This window comes from Takifugu rubripes, chromosome 21, assembly GCF_901000725.2.
Source record: "Takifugu rubripes chromosome 21, fTakRub1.2, whole genome shotgun sequence".
Lineage (NCBI taxonomy): Eukaryota > Metazoa > Chordata > Actinopteri > Tetraodontiformes > Tetraodontidae > Takifugu > Takifugu rubripes.
In genome coordinates, this window is record NC_042305.1 from 16,305,460 (window position 1) to 16,319,456 (window position 13,997).

A 13,997-nucleotide genomic window follows, 5' to 3' on the forward strand; every position below is an offset into this window, starting at 1 on the left:
GCAATAAGCTGCCTCATTTTACAATAAAAATGTGGTTCTCTGTTCTGGTTAAAGTAGAGAAAAGTATTTAAAACATATTCATTTTTATTACTGACCTCATTGAACAATGTAGAGGATCATCAATTAACCACAACCAATGGTGGCTAAAAATGTTCTAAAAAGCTAATCACAAATTAAATCAATTTGATTCAATAACGATCCAAGTTTGGAATCGGTTCCAGTGATCAACAAGACGCTTTCTGGAAGAGATTACAAAGAAGAAACAAAATCCTCTGTCAGCATTTTGCCATTCGCGTGTGTGTTTTAATTGAACCCATACAACATTCTTTGAATGATTTGCAAAGAACAGATGGACGATTATTGATTTCAGTGAACTCATCGAGGTTTAGCGACATTTTTGGAGGAGGGAAATCTGGGCGCCGAGCGAGTTGTGTTTCTGGAACTGGCTGACGTCTGGGAGGAGGACTTCCTGGATAAAGAAAGTAGCACAAATGAAGAAAATGGGCAGCTTAAAGGCTCTTATCAGCCTAATGTTCAGGGAGGACCCAGAGGAAACAGCATTAAACCTCCCTGAGACAAGAAAAACAAGCGTAAAGTGACCTGTGTGCCTCCATCTCAGCCAGAACTTCTCTGTGTTGGGTCTGCAGCTGCTTGAGTTCCTCCCTACAGTCTTCCAATTCATGCTCCAGTCGCTGATATTTACCTTTGAGCTGCTCCATGGTCTGATGGAGAGAAAGGAAGGCAGAAAAAGGCAGGGAAAACACAATCGTAAATATCGCCTTTGGTCCACGGGTGAAATCGGGAGAATTGGCTTTAATATGGAGGCAGGTTCCTGACATAGAAGCTCGATTTGGATACAAGAAGTGAGCAGAAATAGTCACCTTCTTCTGGACGCAGCTCTGTCGAGACACTTCCTTAAACATCTGCTCAAGGTTGCCCACATCCACACTCAGCTGGCTCCTGCGTTCCCGTAGGGCAGAGTTTTCCTCTGTGAGGACCAGAGCGTGCTTGGACAGCTGGCTGAACTGCGCTTTGACCTCCATTGTCTCCTTCATGACCAACCTGACCGCTTCCGGGACTCTTAGGTTCACCAAGTGCTCAACCTCTGTCCGCATGGACGCCGCCCGGCTCTCCGTCTCCTTCTCAAGCCTGCAGACGTGAAAGCAGAGTTGATATTTACACCCCAACGTCGCAATCCAAAGGTTTCTGGATGCAGTTTTAACAAGATTTCAATTCACATCTTTCACGTCACGACTGGATACAATTAAAAATCCTCAATAACATATTTAACACTGTTAATAAGTCGGCGGATCCAACCTCTCCTTCTCCATCAATACGTCAATCTCCAGCCTGTGGAGGGCAGCTTGATGTTCCTCTTCCTGACTCACAAGCTGCTTCTCCGTGGTCGCCATTTTGAACCTCAGCTGGTCCTTGTCTCTCTGAAACTCCTCCAGATCAGAAAGCCTCCCGTCTACATTAAGATAAATCACAGTGGATGGATGGAAATAATGCTCGGCTGAACTTAAACTGTAGATATGCAGGTAAAGACAAAGATACTACTCACCAAGAGTCTCATTTTCTGTGGTGAGTTCAGTAACCTGATGTTGAAGTTCTTGCATGAGTCGATTGTGCAGCATCTCCTGGGCGTCTCTGTCCTCTTGGGCTGCCTGTCGTTGCCTCTCCAGGCGCTCTGTCAGCTCATCCACCTCCTCCTCTTTTTCCAGCAGGGCAGATTTCAAATACTCAACAATGTCCTTCTTCTCATTCTCCAGCAGGCTGCACCGGGTGGTTAGGTCCTTGTTCTTCCCTTCTAGTTGTTCACATTTCAGCTGACATCTGGAGATGAGCAGATGTTATATAGATGGAATACGTGGCTCACTCTCACTGTATTGACAAGTCCTTTAATCTTAATAAACTCTGATCGTTTTCTTCATTAATGTTCACAACAGTTGTGTTAATAAAACTGAATTCTAATTGGGTTCACGTAAAAACAGACGGGACGGGAGTTTGGCGGAAGTGACGTAAAGTGACTGCAAAGAAGTGATTTTCTCCCTAAATGACGCCGTGGTTATACTTTTCTGGCACAAAAGGACAAAAATTCGTAACATTAATTATGTTAATAATTCGGTTATGTCTGTCTAATCGCTGGTGTCGTTGTTTACCTTTCCAGCTTCTCGTTCAAATACCGTATTTGAATCAGGTACAAAGTCTTCTCTTTGTCGTCAGAGCCGCTGTAATTTGAAGCAGAAGTTTCTCTTTTCTGAGTTTTGTTGTCCTTGTCTTGTTGAATGCTCTGCTTTTCTTTCTTTTTTGGCATCGTTTTAGCGAATCTGGAGTGAAAGTTTGAAAATCTAGCTTAATGTGAGCGGGGGAAACGCGAAACGCGGCTGTTGCTAGGCGATGCTGCCTTTACGGTCCTCTCAATAAAGTTTGCCCGTCTCTCTTCCTTGGTTTTTCCCGATCTTCGGTTTATTAAGTTCTGAGAAATATAATTTTAGGTTTATTTGGCCACTTAGAATTGATTGTGGCAATACAATAATTCACAATGACAACCGTACCAATAGTTTAAATTAGTGTTTGAGTCTGCTCCCAAATAAAGTATATAAAAACAGACAAGCGATGAAAGCCTCAAATAATTGATAATATAGGCTATATCGATATCGATGTTTCAGTTATTAGGTGGCCTAATATCAAAAGTAAATAAATGAATAGGGGGATGCTCAAATGTAGTGTGAAAATGTATGTTTGTTTATCTTTCATGCCTTTTCCCCTGACCATGCTACTGTAATTTTTGCAGCCTGGCTGTATTCATACTGATTAGAGCCTTTATTAAAGCAGAAATTCATTGCTGAATTAACCTGAATGATTATCATCATATAACAATGTTGTATCCTTTATGTATTTACGGCAGCAGTGAAGTGTAGAAATTAATTAGTCTAAAGAGGGGTCAGCCACTGTGTAAATGCCTCATTTTTAATTAATAACTTTTAATTCCATGACATTCATGGTTTAATCAGGTCACCTGTGCTTAACACACCTCACTCCCCACCTATCAATCCGCTTGGATGAGCGAGTGTGTCAGTGTTTCGAGTTACTGAAGGTTAAATCGGTTTCAGCTCTGCAAGTTTGAGCAGCAGTTAAGGAGCAAAGACCAAACTTATTTAAGACGCAAGTGCCTTTAGAGATGATACAGGCTCTTTATTTTACTAAACTAAATACAATTGAGCAGTGTCCATGTAGGGAGCCATAGAAATTTAATTGGAACATTATTATTATTATTATTACTACCGTATTATTATTATTAATGTTGCTATATTGTGCATCCATCAGTGTGCTTTGCTGTTTAAGTTCAATGCAAGGTGTTGTTGTTTTTCTACGCTCTAAATAATGTGAGAGCTACAAGAGTAGATTGAATCTGTGTTTTGGATTGATAATTCCAGCATGAAACAAAGAGAGTGCAGCAGATAGATGCCAGTTCTGTGCCAGTTTCCTCCCCCGCTTGCAGCCTCTCCTTCTTCCCACAGAAGCGGCAGCAGGGCGGGGTAGGTGGGTGACCTTCTGCAGCCTCCTCTCTTAACCTCACCGGCTACACACTCACTCTCAGCACCATAAATCAGATCCTCTCCCGTCCAGCAGCGATGACCAAGGAGAAGCAGAGCAAAGCGTCTGCCGGAACCGTGACCCCGTCCAAAGGCCCGAAACCCCCCAGGATGCCCAAGTGCTCCCGCTGCAGGAACCACGGTTTCGTATCTCCTCTGAAGGGACACAAGCGCTTCTGCAACTGGAGGGACTGTCAGTGTCTCAAATGTAAACTCATAGTGGAGAGACAGAGAGTCATGGCGGCTCAGGTAACCTCAGCATTTCACCTGTTGGCTGATTGCTTCAAATTTTGGAGAAAGTGTTTCTGCGACGTGGCGCGAGAAAGCCATCCTCAGAATCTTAAAACAAATATATTTTACTGAGCTCGTGAGTGCTGTGGGTAAGGTCGTCTGCAGCGACTGATGCTTTTTCATTTGTTTTATGTCCGTTTGCATTGAAATTTTGTACCCAGAACCTTAATTTCTGGCTATAGTCCGAGACAACACCAATGTTACTACACAACAGCTGTATTACCTCCAAATAATTGTATTTTCCAATTTGGAAATTCAATTTAGATGCATTTCACCTTTCTTTTTTCAAATTAAAAATTGTATAATGGGAATATATAAAAAAAACTGATTTAACGTTCATTCATTTATTGAATTGGATTTGCTGACATCATCAAACTGATTGTGAATAAAAAAAACCACGTTATTAAGTTCCATCGAATATTCATTGATTGTTAAACTCAAAATAAACATAATTGGAATAATAATAAAAAGTGGCGTGTGTCATAGCTGTAGATTATTATTAAAAAATAAAGCAAGAATGTATTTGCTGTCTCGTCGTGCTGATTGATAAACCCTAATATGTTTTCTGTCGTCCAGGTTGCCCTGAGGAGGCAGCAGGCTCAAGAGGAGGAGCTGGGCATTTGTAGTCCGGTTCCTCTCTCCGGGGCCGGGATGATGGTGAAGAATGAAGCCGGAGCCGAGTGCTTTTTCTCTGCGGAAGGACGAAACCAGGCGGCTACCAGTACATCGTCTTCTTCTGTGGTCCCAGGTGAGACACGATCCTCAAGGACTGACCTTCTGTCCTGTCTCCCCCCACTGTCTCGCCATCTGGAGCCCAATAAACCAATCAGTTACTTCCAAACTTTACTGAAATTAATTTAGTTAAAGCATCCAGCAGCACCAAGTAAACCATATTGTAAAAACCAGGTCAGAACACAAGCATATTAATTTCTCTCTTGTGTTCCTCTATGAAGGAATCAGGACTCTAGTCAGGTTGAATGTTAAAATATGTGTGCAAATATTAAACACAAACACATTAAGCTAAAATGAAATGCAATTTAAAAGCAGATTAATTTAGGGACGTATCCTGAGAGCAGTGAGGTGAAAACTAACTAAGCGTGGAATGAAAATTAGTATTTTGGTTGGAATTCTATTAGCAAAAGACAGTTTAATGGGAAAGCCGGGGGTCCTGGTGACAGCAGCATAAAGGGGAATCCACAGTTTCTTCATTAGCGGCGGCGTGTGGAGGCAGGCACTGATAGGCTGTTCCCTGATAGCACATTTTTGTAGTTTAGATTAGGAGCGGTCAAGGCTGCTCTGGTTCTGCTCTTGGTGTTTGGACGAGAGAGAACTTTGGATCCCTGGCGTGGCAACAGAGGGGAAGGACTGGAGTGGAAAAAGGAGTCGAGCACTCCGTGTCTCACCGATGACAAGATTAAGAACAATGACAACTAATGCCATTATCTTCGCCTCGGACGGTGTACAGTGTCTCACTGTGCGAGGCAGAAGGCTCCGGTTCTGCCTGAGAAGAATGTGACCTTGTTGATAAGAAAATAACAAGCAACAATGAGTAATGATGATGTGATGATGGTGTTTGTTTAGATGGGATAACCAACACGTCCGGAAAGTGATGGCACATGAAACACGCATGTTACCTGCAGATGGTGCTGTTGATAGCAGGATAAGTGAGGACCCTTCAGGTCATGTGGCACCTTTTTTAGCCTCAGATTTTGATCCATTACACCAGGGAAGATAAAATACAGATGCTTTTGAGTGCCAATTTAAAATTTGAGCTGTTGTTCCCAGTCTAAGCCTGGTGAAACACATGACAACATAAAGTCCGGTCACTATATTTCAGACCTTGAAATATTGCTACCCCCCCCCCCCCCCCCCCCCAAAAAAAAAAGACACGCAAATTTCTGTGTGTATTTTCTCCAGCGAGCCGCTCGGTGACATCATCCCGACCATCGGCTGGTGCTCGGGCTGCTAACGACGGCCAATCAGACCTGCTGCTGGAAAGCTCTTTTTACAACCTGTACCAGCCGTCGTGCTACCCGGCCTACTACGGCAACCTGTACAACTACCAGCAGTACCAGGTGAGCAGCACAGACACCGTCTCACTGTTCACCGCACGCACACACACACACACACACACACACACACACACACACACACACACACACACACACACACACACACACACACACCAGTCAGCTCCTGCTCACATCCACTTTTACTCATCCGTCTCCATGAAGTTAGAAGGAACGGTCCTGAAATAAAGTGTCTTTTGATGACCCTGCTCTTGACCTCAATTGCTGGTAGCTGATATATGATGCGATAGATGATACACAGAAGAATTAGAATCATATCGCTGTGCAGCTGACTGTACAGGTAGGGATCAATCAGAGTGTTGTTGTGCAACAGCGGTGCGAGTGTTGATCTAATCTGCACTTCTATATTTGGCCATTTAAAAACAAAACACAGGGTTTCAGAAGAGCTAGCTCAAAACCCACAAGGGAACAAAAGGACAAGGAACCGTTTTATCTGATCGAGACGCAGCACAAAGTACGTGTGACGTGCGCGTTTGCAACCTTGTGGACGTTAATTGACTTTGATACCGGCCTTGATGGGTTAAACTCTATTTTTGTGGGTTTGAACCTCCTGAAGAGTTATGAGAGTGTTTGCTTTAATGTTGGCACTTGATCCGTAATATAGGACACATCAGGGAGACAGTACCCGACGAACCCCCCCCCCCCCCCCCCCCCCCACACACACACACAGACACATACACACATACATCTGTGTATTCACACTGATTTATGTTGAAATGTATCTCTATTGTGTCCTGTGAAATGAGCTTCTGCATGAAGTAAATGATGTCTATAACTCTCCAGTGATCGCTGATCTTCTCCTGTGAAGAACCTTCCTCCACCCTTCTCCAATATCCCCGCGTTCCCCCAATAGCAACATCCACTTTTGGGGTCACTGCCTCCGCCAGCCCGCCAGTGCACGGCGCGGCCTGAATTGCAAAGGTTAATGGTATTGTCTGTTGGCGGAGGAACACACCGCTACGCCTCAGCGCTCGGAGGAGAAAGTGGGAGCATTAATGCTAATCAGTTAGCAGTCTTTAGCATAATTTAGCCATCCTCCTGGGTGATTTATGATATTTTCTACAATGCTGTCAGGGCTTTGTGATTTGATTGCTCACACCCAGAGGCTCTTTTTTTGTGTTTGGGTAAACTTTCTAAGCGCAAACACATGCTTATTATTAGTTAAGAAGTTGCATTTAAAGAGTGGAGGTAATTATCATTCAATGCTCTCAATGTGAGTTGTCTCCTGTCTCTTTTACCGCTCCCATACCGACATAATTTAAACGACCAGAGGCTCACGGCCGTCCTGACGGGGCTGTGCCTGATGCAGCCGCTCGTCTACGTTTGAGTATTGAACCGCGCACTAGTTTACAAAAAGCAGCTGCAGGCTTTATCAGTGAAAGGCCATCTCCTCCATCCTCTGCCCTGCTCTGCACGCAGTGGTGCGCTGCTGCCATGCAGGTGGACCATGATAATATAAGGGTGGTGCTGAGCTGCCAGACAGGAGATGGTGCCAGATAAGAAGACGAGCCCTCTGGGGGAGGTGAGGGAGGCGTCTCCCACCTCCAGGAATCAGCAAGCGAGGGGAAAAATACAAAAACTTTGGTTTGTTGCTTAAGTTCATCATCAACTTGTGTTAATTATTTGTCATATCCTATTATATGTATCTCTATTGGATTCTTTGGAAATTATATTATGGCTGCTGGATGATTAGCTACCATCTTATTCTCAACCTTGGCAGAAAAGCAGCCTTTTCTTTTTTTCCCTCCTTGGTGCACTTGCACCCTCAGAACCAATCCTAACTGTATTTTTCATGGCCCTATACACAACCTGAGTGTAGCTTAAATAACAGTTTATAAAGCTGTCTGAGAACTGATGGTGTGGACAATACGGGTGACATATTACAGGCTGACAGAAATCAAATTCTATAAAAGTGAAATTGAAAGCCGTGGGTGACCTGATGCTGAGGAGACGGCCCGTTTTAAAGGCTGCAGAAAGCCCGCGACGCATGCTGCGGCCCGCCGTCAGAACGCTCCCTTGAATGCAGACGGTACTTATCCTCCTGTATTGTTTCGTTCTGTAATCCTTCAGATGCCTCGGATGGTTTAATCACAATAAAAGAAAGTTTGTATAAAATCACAACGACCGTGTTGAATGATTCAGAGGTCAACGTCACGGACCCGGAGGCCTGACGCTTGTTCTGACTTGAGTCTGCTGCTGCGGAGACTCAAATGTTGCAATTGTGAACAGCGAAAATATCTGCTAGAGGTTTTTTTTTTTTTTTACCATCAATGAAAGTGGGCTCCTTTTCTCTGCCTTAAAGGTGTTTTTTCTACCATATTTACGAGGCGATTCTATATAAATTAAGAGTCGAGTCATTAAACTGTCCAGGAGATTATTTTCATTGTATGTAAACTGTCCTCTGTTTGTCTTTTTTAAGCAGATGCCCCACGGGGACGGCCGCCTGCAGAACCACAACGTGTCCCCTCAGTACTGTGTGCATTCCTACTGCTCGGGGGGCCCCTACCTGTCTCAGGGCCTGAGCTCCTCTACCTGTGTCCCACCCATCTTTAGCGTGGAGGACAATAACAGTAACAACAACAGCTGCCCTCAGACCTTGGCCACCAGTGAGTGAGACGACACGTTTCCAATCCCATAATGCTTTAACCCTCAACGAGGTCTGTTTATGACATTCAAGGTTTAATTTTAAATCAAGGACGATGCTAAACCTGGTGGGAGGCAGATATTTCATTTGAACTTTGCCGTTTTCTTCAGATATAGAACTTTAAATGAGGTGATTATTGGTCCGTTTGTGACTTTACAGAGCTGTCGGCATCAGATCCACAAGTTCTGGGAAGATCTAGTGTAGCAGATTCTTCGTCAAAGATAATAAAAGTAGCGCCGAAGAAGGTCGAAACCTCCCTGAAGCTATTTTCTTCACTTTCAAACCAAATCATTTCCGTGATGTTGTCCTGTTTGTCTTCACAACACACACACACACACACACACACACACACACACACACACACACACACACACACACACACACACACACACACACACACACAATTATGATTATGATTATTACTATGACTATGATTATTATTATTATTATTAACTGGGGAAAAAGTAAAACATTCTGAAACATAATGATTCTTAGTTCCTGACTTCAACTACAATAAAAGAGAGTGGTGGCGTCATTGAGAATCATTTCTTGTAAGCTATTTTAGTCAGCCACCTCTCAGGACAGCACCAGCGTGAGTTCTCAAGGCCCCGCAGCTCCCTCCATACCTGTATTTGTTTATGACTTTCACCTGCCTGTTTCCCGTGAGGGTCCCACGTCAGCCTCCTGCTGTGATTTGCTACGCTCCATTACAATATAACAACCCTCTCAGTGGGTGGTCCCACATTAGCGTTGGAAATCAGGCTCCAGCAGTGCAGACGGGACACGGAAAACACTGATTTCCACTTGGCCATCGTCAGTAAAAGTTAGTCTACTAATGAATACATTAGTATTTATATAATATCCTGTAAAGTATATAAGGATATGATTCATTTTTTTTAAATTGAAAAGTGCTTTATTAACTAACACAATTAACAATACCATCATTGTTTTGTGTATACGAGTTATTTTTTTCAGCCAGTGGCTTTGAAATCACTTATATTCCTTTGTGAGGGGACGGGGACAGAAACTGAAGACAAACTCTGCAGGGAGGATATCCCTTTGTCTCTGTGTGTGTGTTTGTGTGTGTGTGTGCTTGTTGTGTCCTTGATATACTTCACAGCTCACTCATATCTGTAGTTGAGGATACATTTTTCTGCAAGGTTATAAAAATGTTGTTATTGTTACTGAAGCCGACTTTTCTGCCTCCATTCCCAGTTTCTTCATTGATTAATCATTTATGTTGAAGTTTCTTGTCTTTGGCTACCTTGATATTCATTCATTAACAGCTCCGCTTACACACACACACACACACACACACACACACACACACACACACACACACACACACACACACACACACATTATAGATACTCTACCCAGTTCATTACCCTAACCATCCCAACTCACTCTAACCTAAACTCCACTCTAATCTCCACCTTAAACCCGTCTCTTAACCCTCCAAAGGTCCTTTGAAGTCTTGGGGCCCAGCAAAATGGCCCCACTTTGCTATTAAAATTAATAATATTTAATATAAAATATTTTGGTGCTCAATATGTAGTAAATGTGAGCCTGCACACACACACACACACACACACACACACGCACACACACACACGCTCTATCTGGCTGTCAAACAGCCCCTCGGCTCAGATTTATCTCCCCCCATGGATGAGACTAATCAGTTGGCCAAACAGAGATCCAAATAACCTTCAGGAGTGCGGTGCTGTCCTTCCCCTCCCTGGCTCACCCACCCACCCTCTCTCTCTGCCCCCCCGCCCCCCCCCCATCACCCACCCTACAGGCCCCGCTGTCTCCGCAAAATTGCCTTCTGGAGTTAGTGAGCGGGAACAGTTAAGATTTACAAACAATGATGAAGCTTGTCATGCGTCTTTCTCCATCCATCACGCGCGGGCGTCACGGCGGCCCGGGCGGAGTCGCCGGTGGGAGCCGTCCCGGTGTTCTTCATAAAAGCCAGCTCGGTGTGAAATACGCCCCCGGCCGGCCTGTTTACTGCCCCCCGCTCGTCAGCAGCAGCTCCGCCGTAAATCGCCGGGCGGGGAGGCGACGGCGCAGTCCATCAACCTCCCACCCCGCCCCGGCATCTCACCTCGCCACCTTCCCATAACACATACACACGGGGGACACACACCCTCGCACTGTTTCACCGCAAACACCCGCCACACTTTACTCTAACCGGGGAGGCTCAGATGAGCTGCCCCGAAAGAGTTATGGCTGTTGCGCTCGCACAGACTTCAGGCCGCGTCCGTCAGTGTTTATGTCCCTCCTTTTTCGTCCTTGTCGGGACTTTCAGCAAATTCAGGAGCGATCCAAACTTCACAGGCCGTCAGCAACTTCTACTTCTTTTTAAAAAGTCTCCATTTGTGCTGCTGTGCCAGCCATACTTTTAGTTTTGCTATATCGGTGTCAGCACGGCGCCGACATTCATTTAAATGCAAATCAGAGTGTTGAGGGATTGCAGATGTTAATCCTCCTAATCGATAGACCCGTGTGAGCCCATTACGTTAGAAATCCATTACTATCTTTCTAGATAATATTCTATTGATTTTTCTCGCGTGGATCTATATTCTACTGTACACCAGAGTGAGTTACTGCGTATAAAGTCACTCGTTTCAGCTTCTCTGCCTCCATTGAGAAAAAGGCTATGAGGAAAATGACAGAGATGGACCTCAGTACGTTTCTTTGTTTCCTGTGTAAAATGCTCACATTGTGTCACACACACACACACACACGCACACACACACCCTGCTCAGACTCATTCTGAGGAGGTCAAAGAGGTCTTTTGCTCTTTTATGTCTATCTGGCTTTCAACAAATGGGCACTTCCAGCCCAGGAGGTGGCCTTTTCAGAGCAAGTGTGTTCTATCACAGCCAGAGTTCATCTCTTTCATCCCAAATACATACTACTGTATATACATATATTATATATATTTATATATCGCAGCTCTGACTGAAATTTGTAGTCTTTTTTAGTTTAATCCTGTTTGCACGTTAGCAAGAACCTTGTTCCAAGCGTATTTTTGTGAACAAACCCTATTTCTGATCTGTCTCTGATCAATCCTGACAGGTTTTTACCTCCTGAATAACACAGAGAACATAAGAAAGGACTCAAATTTCTGTCAGAAAACCTACGCAGCATGATCAAGGTGACTTGGTTTAGTCTGTAAATAAGAGCCAAAAGCTGAGCTGTCCAGCTTGTTTCAGGCCTCAGATGGTCTCAGTGACTCTTGGTTACAGTTGGAAACGTCTGCGTGGTCCATCAGGCTGTCTGTCCCTCGATAGCCTCGGGCTAAATACCAGCGTAATTGTCTGCTCGGAGTACAAGCGGCGTCGTAATGTGTTGTACAACACCACCATTAGCACCGGCCTGGGGCTGCACAGACCTTAAATGTCCAGGGAAGTGTAGTTTATGTCCTTGTCCCTGTACGCTCGTTTCTCTTCCTCCCTCTCTGGTCGCTGAGGACTTCAAATTAAAAGCAAAAGACTTCTACGGCTCCTTGATTTGTGCGGGAATATTCAGCCCGCCCGTTGCACCACTGCAGCGGTCCTAAAGATGGTATAACGTTGCCACTACACCGAACTGATTCCTTTACTGAATAAGACTGTGCGGAATCTAAAGGGGCCTCATCTCTTATCATCACAAACCCGCCCATCGTTTCTTTCCCCGACCATATCAAACATCTACAGACGCAGATAACATGAATCTGGTTTTTCCAGGTTATTCCGTCTAAAACAAATTCGATTGGTTGTCGCTCCCCCGGCTCGTCGTCACGCTTCTGCGCAGCACGAATTGATAAATGATGTTGCCCCGGCAGCTCTCTGAAACAGCTGAACGACTTGGATAAACCAAACGGCAGCTTTAGCGCAGGCGGGAGGGCTCCTCCGCTCCCCGGCGACATATTTCACTCTTCCTGTGTCCTTTACTTTGGCATTTTTCTTACCCTGTCGACTCTTAATGAATCCGTTGTTTAACAGGTAATGATGGGGAAGCCTTGCAGCTATCGATCCGGCCGCCTGGGCTCATTATTGCGCGCCCATAACTTTTCGACGGTTCGTGTCAAAAAGCCAAACGTTAGACTGACAGGCCATTTTGTAAGTTGATGGGGCAAAGTAGCTGAAATTGTGATTTAGATTAGGGGTGAGGGCTGTCACGCCTCTCCGGCGATCATCTCCGCCGAGGACAGATTGGTTAACAATACAGGAGCAAAGGTTTCTCTCTGCTTAATTAGCCTTTGACCCCCAACACTGATGCCTTCTGTCAGCCTGTGTTGCCTCAAAGCAATAATGAGTATTTAAGTGTTTGTCTGACCCTCTAATGGCTGCATAAGAGACTGCAGCCCTAGGACGCACGGGCTCCCCTCCTCTGCTATCAGTAGTGACAATATCAGGATAAAATGAAGACTGTGAAGAGGTTTTAATCGTCTTTTAAACACTGTTTCTTGCGACCAACAGGGTGGGATTCACAGCGTTTTAGCTCTGATGAGTGCATAAATTAGCAGAAAATGTTCCTTGATTCCGCCGAGCACGTCGGTAAGAAAGGTGTCACTTGATTTGAAGTTAATTGGGGGGGTCGGGGATGAGCCGCGGCGTTATGCTGAAGATGGGGTGAGCATCACCTGTGCGACACCTGTGAGCCCCCACTGCATTTAAAGGTGCTGTGTAGTTTCACTCAGTTTTCTGGACCATTAATCCCCCCCGCCCCCCCATCCCCACGAGGGTCGGTCTCAGCACTGACACCAACGGGGACCTTCTCAGCCCGGCCAGGGACATTTGTGTTGAGACACAGGCCGTATCATTACAAACGGAGCCCTTTAGTCCCAAATCGACCTTGACGAGCGACGGCCGACTTCTCATCCTGGATCTCGATGTGATTTGGTTTGAGGTTGATGAAAACCTTCACTGTGTCACTGTGTTTGAAATGTGGTCCTCTTCTCTGGGCTGCTGATCCTTAGTTGTCTCCTCTGAACTCCCTCTCTGCTGGCGGGAGGATTCCCGTCACCCGTTGGTCTCGGCTGGGGAATCGGTTGGGAATCCTGTGCAGCGTGGATCATTTCCTCCTTGTTGATTTAGGCGAGATCGGACCGCTGACGGCTGAAAACGAGGTGGGAAACGATGCCTGCCTCAGCCAGAAAGTCCTCCTTTCAGATCCTGTTGAAGTTTTCTTTCTTTTGTTCACGGGGCCGCTCATGAACAGGCTGCATTAGGTTGAGTGACTCCTAAAGTGTGTGTGACGGCTGCTTCAACGCTTCATCCATGCTGATCTCTTAACCTTCTTGTAGCTCCAATCCCTTTGTTCCACTCTCTTTCTGCTGAGTGGAGGAGCAGTAATCCTCAGGTAGACATTTACATTTCATTA

At 45.1% G+C, this 13,997-nt stretch overlaps 2 protein-coding genes across 3 annotated transcripts in view; one reads left to right on the forward strand and one right to left on the reverse strand.

Annotated features, from left to right (window-relative positions):
* Positions 1-278: 278 nt before the first annotated feature.
* Positions 279-2,450, reverse strand: cfap157 (cilia and flagella associated protein 157). Its single transcript, XM_011615941.2, has 6 exons — positions 2,163-2,450; positions 1,565-1,836; positions 1,318-1,471; positions 882-1,149; positions 601-722; positions 279-469 (listed from the first exon to the last, which is right to left on the reverse strand). The coding sequence occupies exons 1-6, from the start codon at positions 2,315-2,317 to the stop codon at positions 376-378; spliced, it is 1,065 nt and encodes a 354-aa protein (XP_011614243.2). The 5' UTR covers positions 2,318-2,450; the 3' UTR covers positions 279-375.
* A 1,071-nt stretch (positions 2,451-3,521) lies between these two features.
* dmrt1 (doublesex and mab-3 related transcription factor 1) overlaps positions 3,522-13,997 on the forward strand; it is a 12,567-nt gene continuing 2,091 nt past the window's right edge. The window contains exons 1-4 of one of the 2 annotated variants that reach the window (XM_011615831.2): positions 3,522-3,848; positions 4,467-4,638; positions 5,808-5,965; positions 8,400-8,586. In XM_011615831.2, coding sequence (XP_011614133.1) covers positions 3,639-3,848; positions 4,467-4,638; positions 5,808-5,965; positions 8,400-8,586 — 727 coding nt within the window. In that variant the 5' untranslated portion in view covers positions 3,522-3,638. 2 annotated transcript variants of the gene reach the window in all.

Excerpts from the sequence above, each read along its gene's own strand:
- cfap157 (XM_011615941.2), bottom strand. The coding sequence starts at position 2,317 with ATGCCAAAAAAGAAAGAAAAGCAGAGCATTCAACAAGACAAGGACAAC. Across the intron at positions 1,150-1,317 it reads GTATTGATGGAGAAGGAGAG|GCTTGAGAAGGAGACGGAGA; the intron begins GTTGGATCCGCC and ends TCACGTCTGCAG. Across the intron at positions 723-881 it reads AGAGCTGCGTCCAGAAGAAG|ACCATGGAGCAGCTCAAAGG; the intron begins GTGACTATTTCT and ends TCTCTCCATCAG.